Here is a 22,983-nt window from a genome sequence, read left to right as displayed (position 1 = left end):
CCCACTGAAATTCTCTAAGTCGTCTTGATATACTAAATGCTTGCATTGTACTTAGCTGCCCTTACATTGTTGATTTTATTTTTTTAATTGACGTATAGTTGACTTACAATGTTTCAGGTGTATAGCAAAGCGATTCAGTTTTATATATATATGTATTTTAGATTTTTTCAGATTCTTTTCCATTATAGGTTATTGCAAGATACTGAGTATAGTTCCCTGTACTATACAGTAGGTCCTTGTTGTTTATCTGTTTTATATATAGTAGTGTGTATCTGTTAATCCCAAATTCCCAATTTATCACCCCCCTCCCTTTCCCCTTTGGTAATCATAAATTTGTTTTTTATGTCTATGAGTCTATTTCTGTTTTGAAAATAAGTTCATTTGTATCATTTTTTTAGATTTCACATATAAGTGATATCATAAGATATTTGTCTTTCTCCGATTTACTTAGTCTGATAATCTAGGTCAATCTATATTGCTGCAAATGGCAATTATTTCATTCTTTTTTATGGCTGAGTAGTATTCCATTGTCTATATATACCACATCTTCTTTATCCATTCATCTATCCGTGGACATTTAAATTACTTCCATGTCTTGGCTATTGTAAATTGTGCTGCTGTGTACATTGGTGTGCATGTATCTTTTCGAATTAGAGTTTTCATCTTTTCTAGATATATGCCCAGGAGTGGGATTGATGGATCATATGGTAACTCTATCTTTAGTTTTTTAAGGAACCTCCATACTGTTCTTAAAGGCTGCACCAGGTTACATTCTGTTACATTGTTGATATTTTTGATGAATGTAACCAATGGTTCACATACCTGTGGAAAATGTAATTGTTTTGCCTGCAATTTACATTCTCATCTCCTGCAGTGAAGACTCCTAAGGAAGAGTGGCTTCTATTTAATGTGCTACTTCTTTAATCTCCTTTTCCCCTGTAGCTGCATAATTTCCCTGCTATATTACATTACTTTTACTCATGAAATTTTACTGACCTGGATACTTTAGTCTTTTTAGATTATTTTTCCTTTCAAATTACAAAAGATAAATGTGTTTTGAGTCACCCAACAAAAACAAGCTCTTTGTTATATTTGGATTGTTATAGCATGATGAGTACATAGCAGAATCATACACTCATACAGGTGCATAGCAGAGCCATACAATTATACCACATCATATGACATAGTTTTATATTCATTAGATGTTCCTTCCATAATGTAATGATGATGATGATCATCATCAAAGATAATAATAGTTTATTAAATACATCAGCGCTATGCTAAGTGTTTACATACATTATTACATTTAATTCTCACAATAACCCTGCTATAAAGGGTAGCTTTATCCTTGTTTTAAAGGTGAGGAAAGTGAAGCCTGGAGAGTCAAGAAAACTTTGCCAAAGTTGCATACTTAGTAAATAAGCTCCAAAGCTGGGAACTGAACTGACAGCAGGAACTCCAAAGCACATGATCAGCCTGTTTGTAAATATTTCTGTTGATCGGGATGCACTGTTTTGCAAAGAAGTCAATTTTAATAATGTGTATGTGGCAATTTATGGCAAAGTTCTTTAATATATATTTCTCATTTAGTACTTGTAGAGAGAGAATGCCACTGAACAGCTCACAGAGATTTTCTGTAGAGCCCAAATCTCTTACTGTTGTTATGTTTCTTTTTATGTAATGGCACGGATAAATAGGCTACTTTGTCTACATGATAGCCCTTTAGGTATTTGACAAGCAAGAGCTATCATGTTCTCCTTATCTTCAGGTTAAACATTCCTAACTTCCGTATCCATTCTTCATATGACATGGTTTATAAAATTTTAAGAATGGTCCCTGAAACACAGTAAATGCTATAGAGGTGTATTAAAAAAGTAAATGAAAATCTTAGTCATCTTCTTTTAGTGAAACTCTGGTTTGTTAGTTCTTTCCTTTGAGGATGGTGCCCAGAACTAGCCTTAGTGTTGAAGCTATAGTAGCCTCATCAGCAAAGACAGAGACTATATTTATTGCTCTAAGGAATACACATTTAGTAATGTATATTAGTAAAGAGCATACATTAAATAATATAGTACAAGAGTATGTAGATTTTTTAATACTGTTTATTCTCAAGTAAGTGGCTGTCTTTCTGTTCTGTGCTTTTTTGTCCTTATTTTTTTTTTTAACCTAAAAACATGACTTTACATTTATTAATTTTTATCTTGTTAATCTTGATCCTTTATTCTACCTACCTGGAAAGCTTATTGAATCCTAATTTGGTCACTATTTAGCTCACTGTTCATTAGCTCTTTCAGTTTGCAGTGATCTCTGAATTGAAAAACTTTTTTTGGTGTGTGTGTATGTATGTGTATTTACAAATTATTGTCAAATTGAGTAGGAGCAAGGATAGAGCTTTTTCTTTTATGGAAAAATGTTAGTTGAGTTTGAATTGCTTTTTCTAAGCCATCAATTATATTAAGTAATATTGTATTTGGATCCAAACATATCTCTTGAAATATAAGTTAAATACAGTAACAGCCATAATATCATATATATACTGTGTTCAAATATGCCAATGATTTTGACACATGGTATATTTAATAACAGCTTTTCTCGGGTGGGGAAAAAGATACATTAAGTGTACAAAAATTACTTAAACCTTATATCATTAGTATATCTTTAGTTATATACCCGCCCTTTTTTTGTTTAAGTATAGGATTAAAGTTTAAGTCTAGGCTTTTTTTCACATTGAGTGTGAAGATTTTTCTGAATCCTTTTTTGCCATTGGTAGTTAAACAAAGCATCATGGTAACATGCTATTTTTTTTATAGTTGGTGCTAATGATTTTTACTTCTTCCCCTTTAGAACTGAGAATGCTTATGAAGTTTACAGAAGACTTTCTTGATTTTGACTGCATCCTATTTGTTAAACTTGTAATTTTGTTTTTTCCCTTAATTGAGTCAAATATCTTTGGAAGTTAAGCACCTTATCTTGGACATTAGTCAGAAGCTTTTAGGGGCCAGAGTGACAAAAGTTCTTGATATATGAATTGCTCAAACCAGCGTTTCCTAGATGTGAAAATTCCTGATCTATTCTGAGAGGTTTGGCAGTTTCTACTGCCTTTAATTACATCGTCTGGCATGTGACAAGCCATCTTCTCTATACACAATTAATTTTCATTTTTACTGAATTGTAGTGTAATCTTCTTGAAGCTATTTTACATAGTGATTAGAGATTTCAAATTTAAAATAAAAGTCAGTTTGAGAATATTCCTGCCAATGCAGGTAACTCAATGAAGTGATAAAGAAATGGTTAACTTGTGTCTGGTGGCTGACAGATTTCTTCAGACAGAGATTTTAAAACATCTTACGTTCAGAAAATTTAAAAATGTACATTTGAGAATGGAGGCGATAGGAAATCTTTTTGGTGCCCATACAATATGTTTATTTTGGCTTATTCTATATGAATTGATCTTTCTTTTGATATCATTTTCTCTGCTTCGTTTTTGTCCCTAACCTTCATGATGGGTGATACAAGAGAATAAAGCACAATATGTCTGTTTGAGAAAAGGCGACTATAAAGGTAAACTTTGCATGGAAAAAGAAATCTTGAAGTCTCAGGTGAACAATTTTAGTCAAGAGGCACATCTTTAAAAGAACACTAGTAGTTTTGTATCTGTCCTCCTCGTGTTTTGTAGTCTTTTCTGAATTTTGTTTTTGGAAGGCATACTTCATTTTCCCTTAGGAAAAAAAGTGGTTTCTGGAGGCCCAAGATAATTAAAGTTTTATGCACTGTCACTGGGTATGAGGGTGATTTGTTTGTGAAATCTGTCACTCCACTGATCCTGTGGGGTTGATTCAGTTGATCTCCATGACTGTATGAATAGAACCTTCTTCCTTTCACCTTTTCCTGCATGCGCATCTCCAACAGAATAGGACTGTCCTGGTGTTAAATGAGTTCCTGATGCCATCACCATTAGCACTATAGAACATGAACTGCTACTTGAAATTGTGATATGAACACATCTGCAGAGCTACCTCTGAAGAGCTGCCTTCACTGAACAGTAGAAGTAGGAAGTCTGACCTTCAAACTTTGGCAAAAAAGGAAGCAGAAATGAGCAATTACTGATGATATTGTGTCCTGGGCATCGGCAATGAGGCAGGAGAATTCTGGAGGACTTATTGGAGAATTGAATATGTCTGTCCCAAGTTAATGGCATTCATAAGTCATAGAAATCTAAATGAAGAGTACAAGGTAATTGTCAGGATGCTTTGTGTTCTAGAAAAGGAGTGTAGATTCTCCAAAATTGGATAGGGGCTGGAAAGACAAACAGTATATTCCTGTTCATATACCATTTATTTCACTGGGGAGCGGTAGAAGATCAGTTTTAGAGCAAGACAGAAGCATGTCAAATGAGGGTAGGAAAAAGGGAAAAGGTCTCTTTTCTAACTGTTTAAAGATTATGAATGGTGTTAGTTATCAGGATATGTGAGGTTTAACTGTGTGGTTGCATTTCATCTGTTCTTAAGCCTGTTAGTCTTGTTGGTATCCCAAAGATCATCTGTAAAACTAGAAGGCTTTTTCTATATATGGAATCAGATCTGAGTTGGAGACCATGCTTCTCTACAAACTGGTTTTTATGTAATTGTACTATTTATTTAACTGCTGAAATAAGTTGATATAATAATATCTATCTCTTGGGGCATTATAGTCTTAAATGGGAGACCACACTTGAAAATATTTTAATGATGAAGGCTCATATCATAGTAATATCCATTAATATCAATATCTTGCTGTACTTTTGCTGTGACGTCCCTTTCAGTAGAGGACATTCTAGTTTTTGAGGTTTAGTTAGGACTTCATTCAATTGAGGTTTTATCTGCTTCTTGAATTTATACTGCCTATCAGTTTGCTAAAAGGTTTATTTGCCTCTCCTGTCAGTCATCTTTCGTCTACTACTGGTGCAACTTGGTTCAGAACCTTTGGATTCTTGGCTGTAGATATCTGTCAGGTGTGTTAATTTATCCTCTCTTAATCAGCACTGCGCTGACTTCTATAAAGCCACCTGTGCTGTGTTGCATATCCTCTTGGATATTGGTTGGCTTTCATAGAGAATTGTGTGGATACCTGCATTGTCCTGAGGTAAAATGCTTTTTGGAGAGTAAAAATAGATTTTAACACTATTCTAATGGTTCTTCATAGTTTTTTTCCCCCTTTTTTTGTTCATTCATTCCTTCACTTAACAGATATATACTGAACTCCTGATATGTGATAAACAGTGTTTTAGGTGCTGGGGTTACAGCAGTGAACAAAATGAACAAAGTTATTCCTGCTGTCAGGGAGCTTACATTCTAATGGGGGAAGATAAATAATAAACGAACTAATAAAAATATAGTAAAGAGAATATGGCAGAAAAGAGTTTTAGGCAGAGAATTGCAAACACAAAGGTACCATGTTCAAAGAATAGTGTGGCTGGAACAGGCAGAGAGTGGTAGGATATGGGAGATTTTGAGACCGGGGTGTAAACATGTAGAATTTTTGCAGGCCATTGTTAAGGATTTTGGCTTTTACTTTGAATAACATAGGAAACTATTTGAGGGTTTTGAATAGTCAGGTAACATGATCTGATTTTAAAAGGCTCTTTCTGGCTAATATATGAGGCAGAAAAGAAACTGGTGGGGGGCATGGGTCAATTTAACATGCTGTTATTATAAGTGGGGGTAACTGGAAATAATGAGAAGGTAGAGCTGGTTAGGAGTCGATGATAGATTGAAAGTAATGTGTGTGTGTGAGTTTTAGTACTATAGTACCATTTATGAGAGAAAGCACAAAAATTCTCCCTTTTTATTGCTTGCTTGGATGAGACTTGAAGATGTCTGTGGAAGCTGGAGCTGTGTTGGTTCTAGGACTTGTAATTTCCTGCTTTGCTCCCTCGTTAGGGGGCACATGAAGTCAAAACTATTTTTGTAATAACCCAAAGTCATTGTTTGCCTTTTTCACAGCGCTGACATTTTCACTGATGGTACAAAAGCAGGGGTGGGTAAAATTGTTGGAACATTAGCATGAATCAAGGCACCAAACTGCTAGTAGTCACTGTATTATTCACTGCCGTGTACTTGAAGTAGGAAAAAAAAAAAAGCCAATTTCACAATGTCTTTGATGAAGGTGTAGAAATTGTTAATTTTTAAGTCTTAATCTTGAGTACAGACATTTTATTCTTTGTGACATAATGTGAATTATGCATAATACTTTTCTGCTGCATACTGAAGAGAAAAAAAGGGAGAACATTTGTGCAGTTGAATTGTAAGCCAAACTAGCTGCTTTTGTCATGGAACACCATTTTTATTTGAAAGAACAGCTTACACACAAACTATGGTTATCACAATTTGGATATTTGGCATACATTTTCTGGAAATTGGATGAAGTGAACCTGTGACCTCAAGGAAAACAATTGACAATATTTGTTGCCAATTAAAAAATTCAAGCTTTGAAATGAAATTTAGAATTTGGAAAACTTGTCTCTGTCACTGTAAGCTTGACAGCTTCCTAGTATTTAAAGACTGTTCTGGTCAGATTGGTGATATTACTAAATGTGATTTAAAAATTTTTGTATACTGAAATGTGTTGACATTTGGAAGATCTGCATAACTCAGTAAATCAGTATTTTTTAGACTGATCAACGCCTGATGTTACAAAACCATGCATCAGTAAAAGATCCATTCAAAGTGTAAGAGAAACCAATGAATTTCAGAGTACCACAGTACAAAAAATTTATTGATACGGTTTGAGATCTCACATGGCAACAAACCTTAAAGAAATAACCACTTACTAAGTTTTGGTGTAGTATCAAAGAATACCGCCAATTATTTGGAAAGGCTGTTAAAATACTCCTCTTTTTTTTTCAAGTGTATATCGTCTGAATCTGGATTTTCTTCATATACTTCACAACAGCATTTACACCTGACTGAATGCAGAACCAGTTATAAAAACCCAGCTGTCTTCTATTAGGCCAGACATTAAATTAAATTTGTTTTTATTTTTAATTACAGAATTTAAAATAGTACCACTCTTGTCATTCTTTTTGTTTTGTTTTGGAAAATTGCAATTTTTTTCATAAAAAAATTATATTAACATGTAATGGTTTTAACAATTTTAATTTCTAACGTAAATAGCAATAGATTTATTCATATAAGAGATTTTTGGGATCTTCAATAATTCTTAAGAGTATAATGGGGTCTTGAAACCAGAAAGTTTGAAATCTGTTGGTATAGTAAAAAGAATACTGGTTTTAGAGTCATGACTCCCACAATTTCTGGATATGTAATTTTAGGAAATTACTTAACCATTTTTAGATGTATTTTTCTTATGACATGTGAAATAGGAATAATCTTTGTCTCACAGGGTTAGGGAGCAAATTAAATAAGATATCTAAAGTATACAGCATAGCGCTGGGCACATAGTATATAATATATGCCCTGTAAATGCTAGCCATTTGGTTGATAATTTGCATACTTTGACTATAGTGGTCTTAATATTACTGGAATGTTTTTTACTCATTTAACGAAACAGAGTACAGTTTTGTTTACCAAGTTAGAACCAAGGCATCCAATTTCAGATTTAAAAGTATATTTTGAAAAGTTAACAGAGAAAGTTATTTTAAGTTTTTAGTGTCCTTTGTGTAACAAATTAGTTCAAGCAGTAGGTTGAGGTCTTAGAAAACTGAGGGGATAGTAGGTAAAGGGTCAAACTAGGATACTTGAGCACTTAGTTTCGTGATACATTTAGTCAGTAAAGTAAATGTGGTATTGGGTAGATAATGATGTTGATAAAGATTATTTTGCATTTAAAATATTGAAATCATAGCATGACATTTGGCATCCTTGATTGTAAGTAGTATGTATTTCTGATTATGTTCTTACCTTAAAGTGAGAGGGACTGGATCGTTGAACTCAAAGTCATTTCTAGTTCATAAATCTTTTGAAATCGTGATTAATTTGGACTTGTAATGGGAAGTTCCATTTGTAACTTAAGTAGGTGCTGAGGCTTTTACCTTTTCATCTATATGTTCTTGGAGGGTTTAAGAAAACAAAGAGTACTTATCTAGGTGCATAAATGCCTTGATTTCTTCACCTGTATGCTCTAGAGTGTAAGTTTTTGAATAGTTACTATGTTCACATGCTACAAAAGTATAAAAAGATATAAAAGGATATGATGTAAAAATAAAATTTCTCTCCCACCTGTCTTTATCCACCCAGTTATCCTCTTTGACAGCAGCTAGTATTATCAGTTTTTTGTTTTCTTTTTCTGCTACCATTTAGAACATGGTACTTTTTTTTTCTTCTGAAAGATAGGGAAGTGAAGAAAGAACTATTACAACCTTTCCTACTATTAGGACAAAAATGGATATTCAGAAATTTATATGTTTGATTTTAAATGTCTTTCTCTTTTCTTATTTTTAAATTTATATCTCCAGCCTCGACTTCTCCTTGGATTTCCAGATTTTATAATTAATCTCCACTTGGGAATCTCAGAGATATTTCACAATTTATTTGTCCAAAATGGAGTTATCATTTTCCACTTCCCACCTGGCCATCTAGTAAATCACATCATTTGGCTATCCAGTTCTCAAGTGTCAATCACTGGGATCATTCTTTGTCTTACCCCCTCTTTTTACCCATACATGTCTAATTAACAAGTTATTTTGAATCAGTCTACTTTCTGTCTCCACTGCTACCACTTTGAGACCAACCAATTTTATTATCTTTTCCCTGGAATACTGCACCAGACTCATAACTAGTCTCCCTATGTCCCCTTCCATTCCATTCTCTGTATGTTAAGAATAGTGATCTTAAAATGTAATTTGTATCATGTCATGTCCCTACTCAAGGTCCTTTAATGCCTTCTCCACTTAAAAGTAAGTTCATATTTTTTACCATATGTTATAGAACCTTGCATGATCTAGCCTTTTCTTCTCTGATATAATCTTTTACCAATCCCTCCTTTTTTTCTATGTCTGGCCATACTTATTTTCTTTCGGTTCCTTGAACATGCCAGGTTATTTCTGGCCTCTGTCTGGAAAGCATTTCTTCTCATTCTTTGATTTCATAGTTCTTACTTAGCTTTTAGATCTCATTTTAGAGAGATTTTCCTGACTTAAATATCAAAAAATATGTCTGTCCTTATTATTTTCAGCCTTAGCCTTTTATTTTTCTCAACACTTACAATCTATTTTGTTTCATTTTATATTTCTCTTTCTTTTATGAATATAAACTCCACGAGGGCAAGAATTATTTCTAGGTTATTAATGGTTGAATCTCTAGTGTCTAGCACTATGCCTAGCACATAGTGATCCTCAGTAAATATTTATTGAATGGAAATGAATGGATTTTCCTTCTGGGTAAAATGTTGGAGAAATAACAGAACCTACGAACTCCTTCTAACTTTGTATTAAAATACAATGATAACTCTAGAATCAAGTAAACTAGATAATGAGAGAAATTTTTAATAATAGTAATGTAGTATGATTAAATATAGAAATTATATTGATGAATGACAGGTGTTCTTTCCTGTCACCTGTAATGTGACATGAAACACTTAGTGATTAGAGCACTGGTCTACAAACATTTCATTAAAGGGCAAGATAGTGAATATTATAGGCTTGCAGGCCATACCATTTGTTGCATGAAAGTAGTCATAGACAATTCATAAACAATCAGCATATGGCTGTGTTCCAGTAAAACTTTACGTCATGTTCCTGAATTAGAGGATGAAGAAGTTTCTAATATGGAAAACAGATGGCAGGAGCAAGTATGTGCTTGACAGCAAGCTTACCCTTTCTTCTTGCCTTCATTTATTGTTATCATTAAGACTTAAAACAGTAGAAAAAAAATAAAACTTTTTCTGGTACCTTATTTTGAATAGAGAAATTCACACTAAAGAAGCAAGTGGGCAAGAGAGCTTATTTTAGTTGAGAGCTAGACTAACCTTGGTGATGGTTGTTAAGGAACAATAAATCCAGTGAAAAGGCCTTTTTAAGGAAGACTTTTTCTTTTAAAATTATTAGGAGAGTGAATAAGTTTTTACTTATCGGCCACCTATCTCTTATTTATCTTTAAACAGCTTTATTCTGATATAATTCCTATAGCATGCAGTTGAACCATTTAAAGTTACAATGAAATGGTTTTTGGTATATTTAGAGTTGTGCAACCATTACCACAATCACTTTGAGAACATTTTTATCACCTTAAAAAGAAATCATGTATTTTTTTTACCTTTCACTGGCCCCCACTCCATTTCCTCCAGCCCTAGACAATCTCTAATCTACTTTCTGTCTCTTTAGATTTTATTATTCTAGACACTTCACGTAAATGGAAATCACACAATCTGTGGTCTTTCACTTAGCACATTGTTTTTTAAGGTTCATTCGTGTTGTAGCATGTATCACTATTTCATTCCTTTTTATTGCCGATTAAGATTACATTGTATGGATGTACCTCATTTTGTTTGCACATTCATCAATTAATGGACATCTGAGTTGTTTCTACTTTTTGGCTATTATGAGTAATGCTGCTATGAACACTTGTATATAAGTTTTTGTGTGGACATGTTTTCATTTTCTTGGGTATATATCTTTTGCTGGGTCATGTGATAAGTCTCTGTTTACCATTTTGAGGAACTACCAAACTGTTCTGCAAAGTGGTTGCACTATTTTACTGGCCCAACAGCAGTGTTTGAGGATTTCAGTTTTTCCTCCTTTCCAACACTTGTTATAGCCATCCTAGTGAGCATAAAGTTGTGTCTCCTTATGGTTTTGATTTGTATTTTCTTAATGGCTAATGATTTTGAGCATCTTTTCATGTGCTTTTTGGCCATTTGTATGTCTTCTTTGGAGAAATGGCTATTCATATATTCCCATTTTTAAATTGGGTTGTCTTTTTTTTTTTTTTTTTTTTTTTTTTGCGGTACGCGGGCCTCTCACCGCTGTGGCCTCTCCCGTTGCAGAGCACAGGCTCCGGACGCACAGGCTCAGCGGCCATGGCTCACGGGCCCAGCCACTCCGCGGCATGTGGGATCTTCCCGGACCGGGGCACGAACCCGTGTCCCCTGCATCGGCAGGCAGACTCTCAACCACTGCGCCACCAGGGAAGCGCGGGTTGTCTTTTTATTATTTAGTTTTAAGAGTTTATTTAGAGTATTAGAGTCTCATAGGAAAGTGCTTAAATATCAGCTTGTTCTTTTAGCTTCAGAGTGTAGAGGAGTTTCTGCTATTTATTCTCTTGAATGTTGAGAGGATAGTGAGGGCAATATGCTTGTCCTTTCCCATATTAGATCTGAATAAATCATTTCAGGATGGATGAGCAGAAAAAGAAAATCCATTTGAGAGTCTTTGGAAAACAGTTATTATAAAAGAAGCATCATTATAAGTATCCTGAAGATACTGTTAGGAATACTATAAGAAGTAGAAGAAAAGTTTAGAAAATAATTGCCTTGTTTTTCAGTAACACATAAAACAGTTTGTTTCTTTAATACTGTTAAATAGTGATGTGAAGAAAACAGTCCAAATTATGAAGATACTATGGAAATTTTAAAAAATATAGTTACTGCATTAAAATGATCTAAATTGAGTACAGAAAGTAAAGTTTTGACAGTAAAGAAAATTGAATGAGTGATGTACAAAAATAATTTGAAAACAGACTGTAGAGGAAAAGGAGACAGATTAAAAGAATGAAGGACAAGTTATAAATGTGGACTTTACATGTGTGGATTGTATTCTATGAATAATATGAATTTCTAGAGAATAAAACAGAAGAAATGGATCAGAGGCAACACCCAAAGCTATAAATAAAGAAGAAAATATTTTTTTATCTAAACTTTGTTCTGATTCCAAAGTTAGAGCTCATAATTTGTTCCGGGGAAAATTAATGAAAAGAGATCTGCATATCTTCACACTATTTTTTTTTTTTTAATTGTCCAAGCAGCGTGGCTTGTGGGATCTTAGTTCCCCTGACCAGGGATTAGACCCAGGCCCTCAGCAGTGAAAGTGCAGAGTCCTTAACCACTGGACTGCCAGGGAATTCCCTCTTGGTGCTATTTTAAAATTGAATGATTCCTACATATATACAAGTAAAAAGCACAAATTACTATAATATTGAACTAAAATGTATATCAATTTGGCCTCAGACCTCGCCAATGTTAGAACATACTTGATACACCATCTGCCAACTGTAGAATTCTTTCTAGCCAAATATTCATTTGTGAAAGCAATAGTAACATTCTAGAAAATAGACCAACCATCATGATATCATTCCTGAAAAATATTATTCAAAGAACTATCTCAGATTGGAAGGGTTAAATGACTAACCCAAGAAAGGAGACATGTCCGAAAAGGACTGATAATGAATTTTAAACCAGTTAAATATACCATAGATCAGTCTAATAATTAAAGCAAATATGATTATAATCCTGAGAGCAAATTTCCAACCCCCCCCCAAAAAAAAACACTTTTGCTTCAAATTTTGAAAGACATGTAATCTATAATGGGTAAGGAAATGGTTTATAACCACTGATTAAATTAGTGAAACAAAAATGGAGCCAGAGGAGACATAAAAGTACTGAACTCTTTATAATTGCATCAAAAAGAATAAAATACCTAGGAATAAACCTACTTAAAGAGGTTAAAGACCTGTACTAGGAAAGCTATAAGACACTGATGAAAGAAATTGAAGACAACACTGATGGAAAGATATACCATGTTCATGGATTGGAAGAATTACTATTGCTGAAATGGCTATACCACCCAAAGCAGTCTACAGACTCAGTGCAATCCCTATCAAAATACTAAGGGCATTTTTCACAGAGCTAGAATGAATAATTCTAAAATTTGTATGGAAACACAAAAGACCCTGATTAGCAAAGGCAGTCTTGACAAGAACAGAGCTGGAGGGATCATGCTCCCTGACTTCAAACTGTACTACAAAGCTACAGTAACCAAAACAGTATGGTACTGGCACAAAAACAGACACGTAGATCAATGGAAGAGAATAGAGGGTCCAGAAATAAACCCACGAACATATGGTCAATTAATCTATGACTTTGTCATAGGAGGCAAGAATATACAATGGAGAAAAGACAGTCTCTTTAATAATTGATGCTGGGAAAACTGGACAACTACATGTCAAAGAATGAAATTAGAACATTCTCTAACACCATATACAAAAATAAAGTCAAAATGGATTAAAGACATAAATGTAAGAACAGAAATCATAAAGCTTCTCAGAAGAAAACATAGGCAAACACTCTTTGACATAAATAGTAGCAAAATGTTTTTGGATCTGTCTCCTAAAGCAAAGGAAAAAAAAGCAAAAATAAACAAACAGGACCTAATTAAACCTGAAAGCATTTGCATAGCAAAGGAAACCACTGACAAAAATGAAACGGCAACCTATGGAATGGGAGAAAATATTTGCAAATGATCTGATCAACAAGGGGTTAATATCCAAAATATATAAACAACTCATATAACTCAACGTCAAAAAAAAAAAACCCAGTTGAAAAATGAGACAGAAGATCTGAATAGACAGTTTTTCAAAGAAGACATACAGATTGTTAACAGGCACATGAAAAGATGTTCAACATTGTTTAATCATCAGAGAAATGCAAATTAAAATCACAATGAGATATCACCTCACACCTGTCAGAATGGCTGTCATCAAAAGGAACACAAATAATAAAACAACTATACTCCAATAAAAATTAATTTAAAAAAACACAAATAACAAATGTTGACGAGGGTATGGAGAAAAGGGAACCCTAGTACCCAGTTGGTAGGAATGCAAATTGGTGCAGCCACCATGGAAAACAGTATGGAGTTTTCTCTAAAAACTAAAAATAGAACTACCATATGACCCAGCAATTCCTCTCTTGGGTATTTATCTGAAAAAAGCTGAAAACACTAATTCAAAAAGATACATGCACCCCAATGTTCATAGCAACGTTCTTTACAATTGCCAAGATATGGAAGCGACCTAAGTGTCCATCAGCAGATGAATGGATAAAGAAGATGTGGTTTACATACAATGGAGTATTACTCAGCCATAAAAAAGAATGGAATTTTGCCATTTGTAACAACATTGATGAACTTGGAGGGTATTGTGCTAAATAAGTCAGAGAAAGACAAATACTATATGATATTACTTATATGTGGAATATAAAAAGTAAAATAGACTAGTGAATATAACAAAAAAGAAACAGTCACAGATATACAGAAGAGTTGCAGATATAGATATGGGGAGAGGGAAAGGGAGACAAGAAGAGGGTAGTGGATTAAGAGGTACAGACTACCATGTATAAAATAAATAGGCTACAAGGATAATAATACAGCGAATATAGCCAATATTTTTTAATAACTATAAATGGAATATAACCTTTAAAATTGTGAATCATTGTGTTATACACCAACTATACCTCAGTAAAAAAGAAAAAGTCCAGACCTCTTCATTTGTTGTAATGGGAATCAAAAGTATAGTTTACTTTTTTACTTTGAGTGTTAGATAAGTATGAGTTTAAAAATGTGTTCTAGGACTTCCCTGGTGGCACAGTGGTTAAGAATCCGCCTGCCAATGCAGGGGACACGGGTTCGGGCCCTGGTCCGGGAAGATCCCACATGCCGTGGAGCAACTAAGCCCGTGCGCCACAACTACTGAGCCTGCGCTCTAGAGCCCGCGAGCCACAACTACTGAGCCCACGTGCCACAACTATTGAAGCCCGCACGCCTAGAGCCCGTGCTCCAAAACAAAGAGAAACCACCACAGTGAGAAGCCTGTGCACCACAACGAAGAGTAGCCCCTGCTCACTGAAACTATAGAAAGCCTGCGCACAGCAATGAAGACCCAGTGCAGCCAAAAATAAATAAATAAATGTATTTAAAAAATAAGGGTGGTTCTAAAAAGTTAGTTTGCTATAAATAGAATTTAAAATCTATCTATAATCTGTTATTGTGGAAGATGAATTTTAAAAGTCCAAATTAAAAAAAAAAAAAGTAGGAAAGCATAGCCACAGGACTTAAAAAACAGAAATCTCCAAAAGTATGATTGTGTCAAATAAAGCTTTATATTCCCATATTTTGTTAGTAATGATTCTTGGATTTACAAGTGATGGAAACTCATTGCAAACTAGCTTAAGCCCCAAAGTATTTATTGATTCATATAACTGAAGATGATAGGGTAGGAGACAATAGTGACATGATTGTATCCAGATTTCCTGCAGTATCATCAGGACTTTTGTTGGCGGTGGGGCGGGTATTGTACAATTTTTTAGATCTGGTGTTATGTAGAATTTAATTCTTCCCTCTTGCAGTTGGGCTTTCTTCTATGTCAGAGTTCTTCAACCTCTACACTTGACATTTTGTGCTGGATGATTCTGTGTGGTGGGAACCTATCCTGTGCACTATAGGTATTTAGTAGCATCCCTGGCCTCTACCTTCTAGATGCCATTAGCACCCCCCACTCCCCAGTTTTGACAGCCAAAAATGTGCCAGACATTGCCACATATTCTCTGGGGGATAAAATTGTCCCTGATTCAGACCCGCTAATCTATATGGTAGAGACTATGCAGTCTCATACTCAGAACCTTAAAGTACTAAGGTTCCAATGGCAAGAGACAGTTTTCCTCACTGGCTCAAGTACAAAAAAAAAATGCAGAAAAGAACCTTGACCCAGGTGGGAATTGTGCCCTTCCCTGAAACTATTTTCTAATTAGGTATCAGACTAGTTGGGTTTGTGTCATGTGTCTTCCCTGGTTCATGTACTTAAGGTATGGCATTTGTTACTAAGAGAAAGGAGTAGTGAAGAAATTCCAAAAGTAACAACGATGACATCTACTAACTAAAAGGGGAAAAGGACTTTCACACATACTTGAAGGAGAATAGTGAAAAATGGAAATTTTATTGTTGAGTCAATGGTAAAGAAAAGAAAGCTATGAATCCTCAAGATTAATTGCTGATAAAATTGAATTTGAGGTAAAAATGATTTAAAAGTGCTAAGAGAGTAATTATATTTTGATAGAAGTTATGATCATTAGCACTCATAAAAGTATTGCATCTTTATGCACTAATCAAAAGAGTATAAAAAAATAGAAAGCAAATTATTAACAAAGGTGGAGAAAAGTTAACACATAAAATCAAAGTAGAACTTCTGCCTCTAGTAATGATGAACTAGATAATGAGGACAACTCTTCTTTAGAAGGCAATAAGAATAAAATATTCTACTTTAAGGACATTGGAGATCTAATGAGGTAGGAAGGGATACTGGGCCAAGATCTGGCAGAAGATGGAAATCCAAAGATGCAAACCTAAGATTTGAGGTTACTTTTCCCAGCAGCTTTTGTGAATCCAGAAGAAGCAGTTAAGAGGCTGAGCAGTACTTTTGACAGCCTTGGTGAGCTAAGAGGACAAAAGATGGAGGTCAGGGCCCACCAGGTGTGGGGTATCTCTTAAACATGCTGCTTTTGGGGATGGAAACTTGAAGAGCTGCAGCTTAGGAATAAGGTTGAACTGCAGGTAAATCAGCTCTGATATAGGTTGAAGCATAGCTTTGAGTCATTTGTGAGGGCCGGAAAAAAAATGTCAATCCCTGGATTAGTCTAGTACCCCCAGCCACATGTCAGAAGCAAATAAAAGTCTCTGTAGAATTTGTTTCTTAGGCTTAAAGATTTTTGCAGAAGGAGTTAATTAAATATGTTCAGCATACAATTAAAGATGACCAGCATTATAGGGAAACTAGACAACATGAATGAGAACCAGAGAGAAGCAATAAGAGAAACAGAGCCATGAGAGCTTCATTTATTGTAATTATTACTAGACAGACTTTATTTTTTATTTATTTACTTACTTAATAGAAGTATAGTTGATTTACAATGTTGTGTTAGTTTCTGGTGTACAGCAAAGTGATTCAGTTATACATATATATATATTCCTTTTCAGATTTTTTTCCATTGTAGTTTATTACAAGATATTGAGTATAGCTCTCTGTGCTATACAGTAGGACCTTGTTGTTTATCTATTTTATATATAGTAGTTTGTATGGACAGAGACTTTAAATAACAATGTTTATTATGTTCTTGGGGGATGAGAGACAAGTTTGAATATTTTAGTGGAGAACTGGAAATTATGAAAATTGAGGTAACATATTTGGAAAATAATTCAATAGAAATTCTCAAATGGAAATATATAATAACTGAATTAAAAACTAAATAAATGGGCTTAATACAGTTTAGATCCTGAAGAAGACAGAACTCATGATCTTGGAAATATGTCAGGAGAAAATATCTACAATGAAAAAGGGAAAGAAATTTTTTAAAAAATTAAAAATGGTAAGAGTAGTTCTATGTTAATTGAACCCCAAGAGAGAATATGGGGCTAAAGCAATATTTGAGGAGACAGTTGCTGAGAATTTTCCAAAATTGATGAAAGACACCAATTCAGAGATTTAACAAGTCCAACCCAAGTAGAATAAAAAAAGGATTCCACATTGGAGTGAAATGGCTGAAAAAAAAAAATCTTAAATGCAGCCAGAGAAGTCACATTACTTTAAAAGGATCAGTAGAAATTCCTACAGCTGACTTCTCAACAAAAAAGAAAACCATAAGACTACATAGAATACTGAAGAAAATAACAGCCAATCAAGAATTATATACCCTGTACAATATCCTTTGAAGTTGAATAAACATTTACAATCAAAAACCTAAGAGAATTCACTTATCAGACCACCACTAAAAGAAATACTGAAGGATGTGTTTCAGATAGAAGAGAAATGATTCTAATGGAAGGCTAGAGAGGTAGGAAGGAATGAAGAGCAACAAAAGTGGTAAGAAATCTTAAATGAATATTGATTCTATAAGGTACAAATAAAGACTCATGGCACTAGATAACAGCATATAAATCTGGATGGAGGGAATGAAGTTAGTGTTCTAAGGTCAATGACTTGCTCTCAAGAAGGGAATGTGCCATTTAACATTAGACTTTGATAAATCAAGGATGCATATTGTAAACTCTAGAGCTGTGCTGTCTAATAGAAAGCCAATGCAAGCCACATTTATAACTAAGTTTTTTAAGAGCCACATAAAATAGAAGTAGGTGAAATTAATTTTACTACTACATTTTATTTAACCCAAAATATCCAAAACATTATTTTAACATGATGATCAATATAAAACATTATTGAGATACTTTACATTCTTGTTTTTCATACTAAGTCTTCAAAATCCCACTTATGGCACATCTCAGTTCAGACTAGCCACATTTCAAATACTTGGTAACCACATGTAGCTACCATATGGGACAGTGCATCTCTAGGATAACTACTAAAAGAATAGTAAAATAAAAAAATATATATACCTTCCATCCACAGATAAAAAACCAAAATGGAATAATGAAAATAATCAATTTAGAAGAAGGTAAGAAAGATGAGGAAAAGGAACATGGAACCAGCAGGACAAATAGAAAGCACAAAGCTGGATGGTAGATTAAACTCCAATAATATCAGTAAGTATAACATATGAGGCTGGATTAAATGCTCTGGTTAAAAGAAAAATATTATCTTACTGTATGAAAAAACACCCAACTACATACAGTTGGAAACACATCTGAAATATAACAATATTGAAAGTGAGAGGAGTGAAAAATATATTCCATGTAAATATCAATCAAAAAATTTGGAATAGTTATATTAACATCATAGTAGGTTTTAAAGCAGAAAACATCTGAGATAAAGAGGTGCTTCAAGATGAAAATCATTTGTTGAACTAGGAAAGTATAAGGATTTGATTTGTACTTAGTAACATAGCTGAAAATATATCAAGCAAAGTTGCTAGAAGTACAAGAAGACATAGAGACCCCCAATTACAGTGGGATATTTTTAACATTGCTCTTTCTTTAACACGCTGACAAAAAACCAGTAAGGATATAAAAGATATGAACAACACAAACTGGATCTAGTAGGTTTATATGAAATGCTGTACCCAAAACCCTTAAGATGCATGTTCTTTTCAAGGTTACAGAAAACATTTACAAAAATTGACCAAACTTGACCATAAAGCAACTCTCAACATGTTTCATTGAGATTATACTGAGTCTGTTCTCTGATCACAGTGTAATTAAACTAGAAATTATTAATAAAAAGGTAAATATACTAGGAAATGGTAAAAAAATCAAACATTTAAGAATCCATTTCAAGAAATTAGAAAAAGGACAACTTAACTTGCTTAATTTCCCAAGTTGAGTCTATTTTACCCGAATAACAGAAGAAAAGAAGTAATAAAAGAGCAAGAATTATTGAATTAAAACAGACATTAAGTAGCAACATGCCAAAACTTTGTTCTTTAAAAAAGTGCATAAAATTAATAAACCTCAGACTGATCAAAGAAAAAGAAAACGCAAGTAACAAATGTGAATGAAAAGTGGGGCATCTGCATAAATTTTAATGTCATTAAAAAGTCATGGATATTGTGAACAAAATGTATGACAATAGGTGGCAATTTATATGACATGGACAGAATCCCTGAAAAATTTAATTTGTCAAAATGCACACAAAAAGGAATTAGAAAACATAAGTACTCTTGTTATTATTAAAGACAATGAATCCGTAATAAAAATGTTCACTCAAAGGAAACTCCAAGGCTAGATGGTTTTACAAGTGTATTCGTGTAAACATTTAGGAAAAATAACACCAAAAGTTTTACAATTACATTACTTAATTATGGAAACATTTGAGTTTGCAACCCTTGCCTAAGGTAATGCCTGTTGCGTTTTAGTGATCAGGTTTCTGTAACTATTTGATATTTTTAAGGTTTGTTTCTATAGTCAGAACTTTTTCTTATGCCTTCATTCACGAATGCTTATTGACTATTTTGAATGTGAGATGTGTATTGGAAGCATTTCATATACATAAATGAACAAAATATGTATCTAGTTATCCTGAGGTTAATGTCTAATGAAGGAGACAGATGTTTACACAAAAAATTTAAAGTACAGTTTAGTGTGAAAAGTGCTGCAATCAAAAGATGGGTATAGAGAGCTTTGGGAGCAGTGCAGAGGGACATCTGATTGTCTAGAGAAGACTTCAGTGAATAGGTGATGTTTGAGCTAAGCCCTAAAAGGTGAGTATTAACTTGCCAGGCAGATCGGGAAGGAATATTTAGGAAGGATTAATAAAATGTGTGAATATCGAGAACCTGGCTTATTGGAGAATTTATTGTATGCAGTTCAGGTGAAATACAGGGTAAGGAAGAAAATAGGAGAAGAAAGGAAGGTAAGGACATATCTCAAGAACCTTTTATGCCATGTTAAGGATAAAATATGGACCACTTCCAGCCTTTTAAGTGTAACATGGTCAAGTTTTTGTTTTAAAATTATTATTCCAATATAGAGAGGAGATTGAAATGGGGCAAAACTTGAGGCAGGGAGACTTGAAGGTTGTTGCAGTAGATATTCAGGTAAGGTGATGAGAACTTAAACTAGAAAAGAGGTGGGAATTAAGAATGATAATCCGAAGTAAAGACTTTGGTTTTGGCATAGTGTTGAGCTTTTGTTTCTGGCACCAATTTGTCAACACGTTTGTTTACTTTTTATGACTGCTTTTTGGTTTTGATAAATTGTCATAGGATGTGAATGCAAACTTATGAAAATAGTTCAATATTTAGAAAAGGTGGAAGACGATCTTATTCTAGACCAATAAAATTGGAAATTGATACTTATACATGTGGATTTCTTTTCTTGTTTTCTGGAGCTGATTAGAAATAAAATAAATGTTTAGATTAACAAGGTACTGTTTTTAGTAAAACAGAAAATGTGTATCTTCTACAGACCCACCTAGGATTTAGCATTTTGAGACAGAAGAAATTGTTTACCTTTGCAATATACTTTTTTTTTAAATTGAAGTATAATTGTCATACATTTTATTACTTTCAAGTGTATAACAGTGATTTCATGTTTGTATATAGTGAAATGATTACCACAAGAAGTCTGATTAATATCCATCACCATACATAATTCAAAATATTTTTTTTTCTTGTGATGAGAACTTCTAAGATCTACTCTTAGCAACTTTCTAACATGCAGTATAATAATAGTCATGCTGTATATTACATCCCTGTGGCATTTTTTTGACTGAAAGTTTGTACCTTTTGATTCTCTTCACCCCTTTCGCCTACGCTCCCATTCTCCACCTTTGGCAACCACCAGTTCATTCTCAGTATATATATATATTCATATATATTTAAAAGAGTCCATATATAAATGAGATAATACAATATTTGTCTTTATCTGACTTATTTCACTTAGCATAATGCCCTCAGGGTCCATCTCTGTTGTTACAGATGGCAAGATGTTATTCTTTTTTTAATGGCTGAATAATATTCCACTGTGTGTGTGTGTGTGTGTGTGTGTGTGTGTGTGTGTACACATACACACTGATTTTCTTTATCCATTCATCTGTTGATGGACACTTTGGTTGTTTCCATATCTTGGCTGTTGTAAATAATGCTGCAATGAACATGGGGCGTGCATATATTTTTTCCAGTTAGTGTTTTCATTTTATTTATTAAAACTTGAGGACTGGGATTGGGACTTATTGATATTTATGAGCAAGGATGAGTATATATATAGTAAGGTACTTAAATTGTGTGATGAATGAACAAAGATTGATATAACAGAGAAATTAGCAGCAAAGGAATCTGACATCTGTTTGGAGAAGAAATCCCAAAAGCAAAATGGAAACATTTTACGGGAGGTAGGGGGAAGAGGAGTAAGATACCTTGTGTTTAGAAAGCATGGCATCCTCTGACCCTCACTTTGCCACATAAGCAGGATCATTTTGTGGTCACATTATTTTTGCTTAAAATTTGTCAGTGAAATTTCTGAAGGAGCTGAAACCACCTTAAAATAATTTTTCTGATGTTTCTACACTAATTTAATTTATTTTTGCTTTTGTTTTAGGAAACACTCCTTTACATCTTGCTGTGATGTTAGGAAATAAAGGTTAGTAAATATTTTCTTTTTTTGTTTAACTTCACTCATGTATAGTCAGTTTAAATATTTTAAGATGAGTTTTACGTTTTGAGTTTTAAAAAATTCACTTGATTATTTGATGTGCTAATTGAGTTTAGGATTCAGTATATTAAAAAACACAAATACTTTCTCATTTTTCATAGCACTTTTTTCAAAGAGTTAGTGGAAGTCCTGTACTAATCTTTATGCCTTTTGAAGCTTTTTTTTTCTTGTTTGGTTATTTTATCAAGGAAGTAGAATTTCAGAAGACTCTTGTTTCCAAATATTGTTTTATTAATTATTGTAATATTTTTAATATTCATAGAGTTTTATAAGATTCTTTAATATGGACTATTTTATATATCTAAACTCATAAGTCTAGATTTTTTATGGTAGATGATAATAAAAAGTTAGTACTTATTTATTCTCCAAAAAGAAAAAAGGAAAGCAACAACTCATAGGTGATTTAAAAGATCTACTTTTTAAGGCTATTCCTAGATGCAATAAGTCTTAGTTATCTGGATTCCCAGTAACCCTGGAAAGTGAGGATTCCAGATAGCTGATTGGCAACCTTTTGAGTGCTAGATTTTTAAATTTTGGATGTGTTTGATAAAAATCTTTGGAAAACATATACTCTTGAATTTTTAAACAGGCTAATTAATTTTTGTTAACACTTTTCTGATGATCTAGCTGTATCATTATGAACATCTATTATTGTTATGTAGTGTAATGTGGCTGTTGCTGTAAACATTTGATCTGAATGTATGATGATCTGAAGGATGTTACTAGAACTTGCTTTGTTGAAAAAAAATTCTTTTGTTGGTTTGGTTTTAAGTTCTTGTGCTTAGGTGAAGTATATGATTTGTAGGAAATTTAATACTACATAAATTGGGGGCTCAAATCTTTATTTCTTTATTTAGTTATGTTATTTTTTTCTCCTTCTTACATGGAAGAGACACAGTCAA

The 22,983-nt window shown here is 33.5% G+C and overlaps 1 protein-coding gene across 1 annotated transcript in view; it reads left to right on the top strand.

Annotated features, from left to right (window-relative positions):
• The window catches only part of ANKRD13C (ankyrin repeat domain 13C), an 80,055-nt gene that overhangs the window by 2,556 nt on the left and 54,516 nt on the right, over positions 1–22,983 (top strand). Inside the window, exon 2 of the mRNA XM_024734622.1 lies at positions 21,968–22,009. Coding sequence (XP_024590390.1) covers positions 21,968–22,009 — 42 coding nt within the window. The remainder of the gene's footprint in view (positions 1–21,967; positions 22,010–22,983) is intronic.

Source organism: Neophocaena asiaeorientalis, unplaced genomic scaffold (assembly GCF_003031525.2).
Source record: "Neophocaena asiaeorientalis asiaeorientalis breed wild unplaced genomic scaffold, Neophocaena_asiaeorientalis_V1.1 scaffold15, whole genome shotgun sequence".
Taxonomy (NCBI): domain Eukaryota; kingdom Metazoa; phylum Chordata; class Mammalia; order Artiodactyla; family Phocoenidae; genus Neophocaena; species Neophocaena asiaeorientalis.
This window is presented reverse-complemented; position numbering and strand designations above follow the sequence as displayed.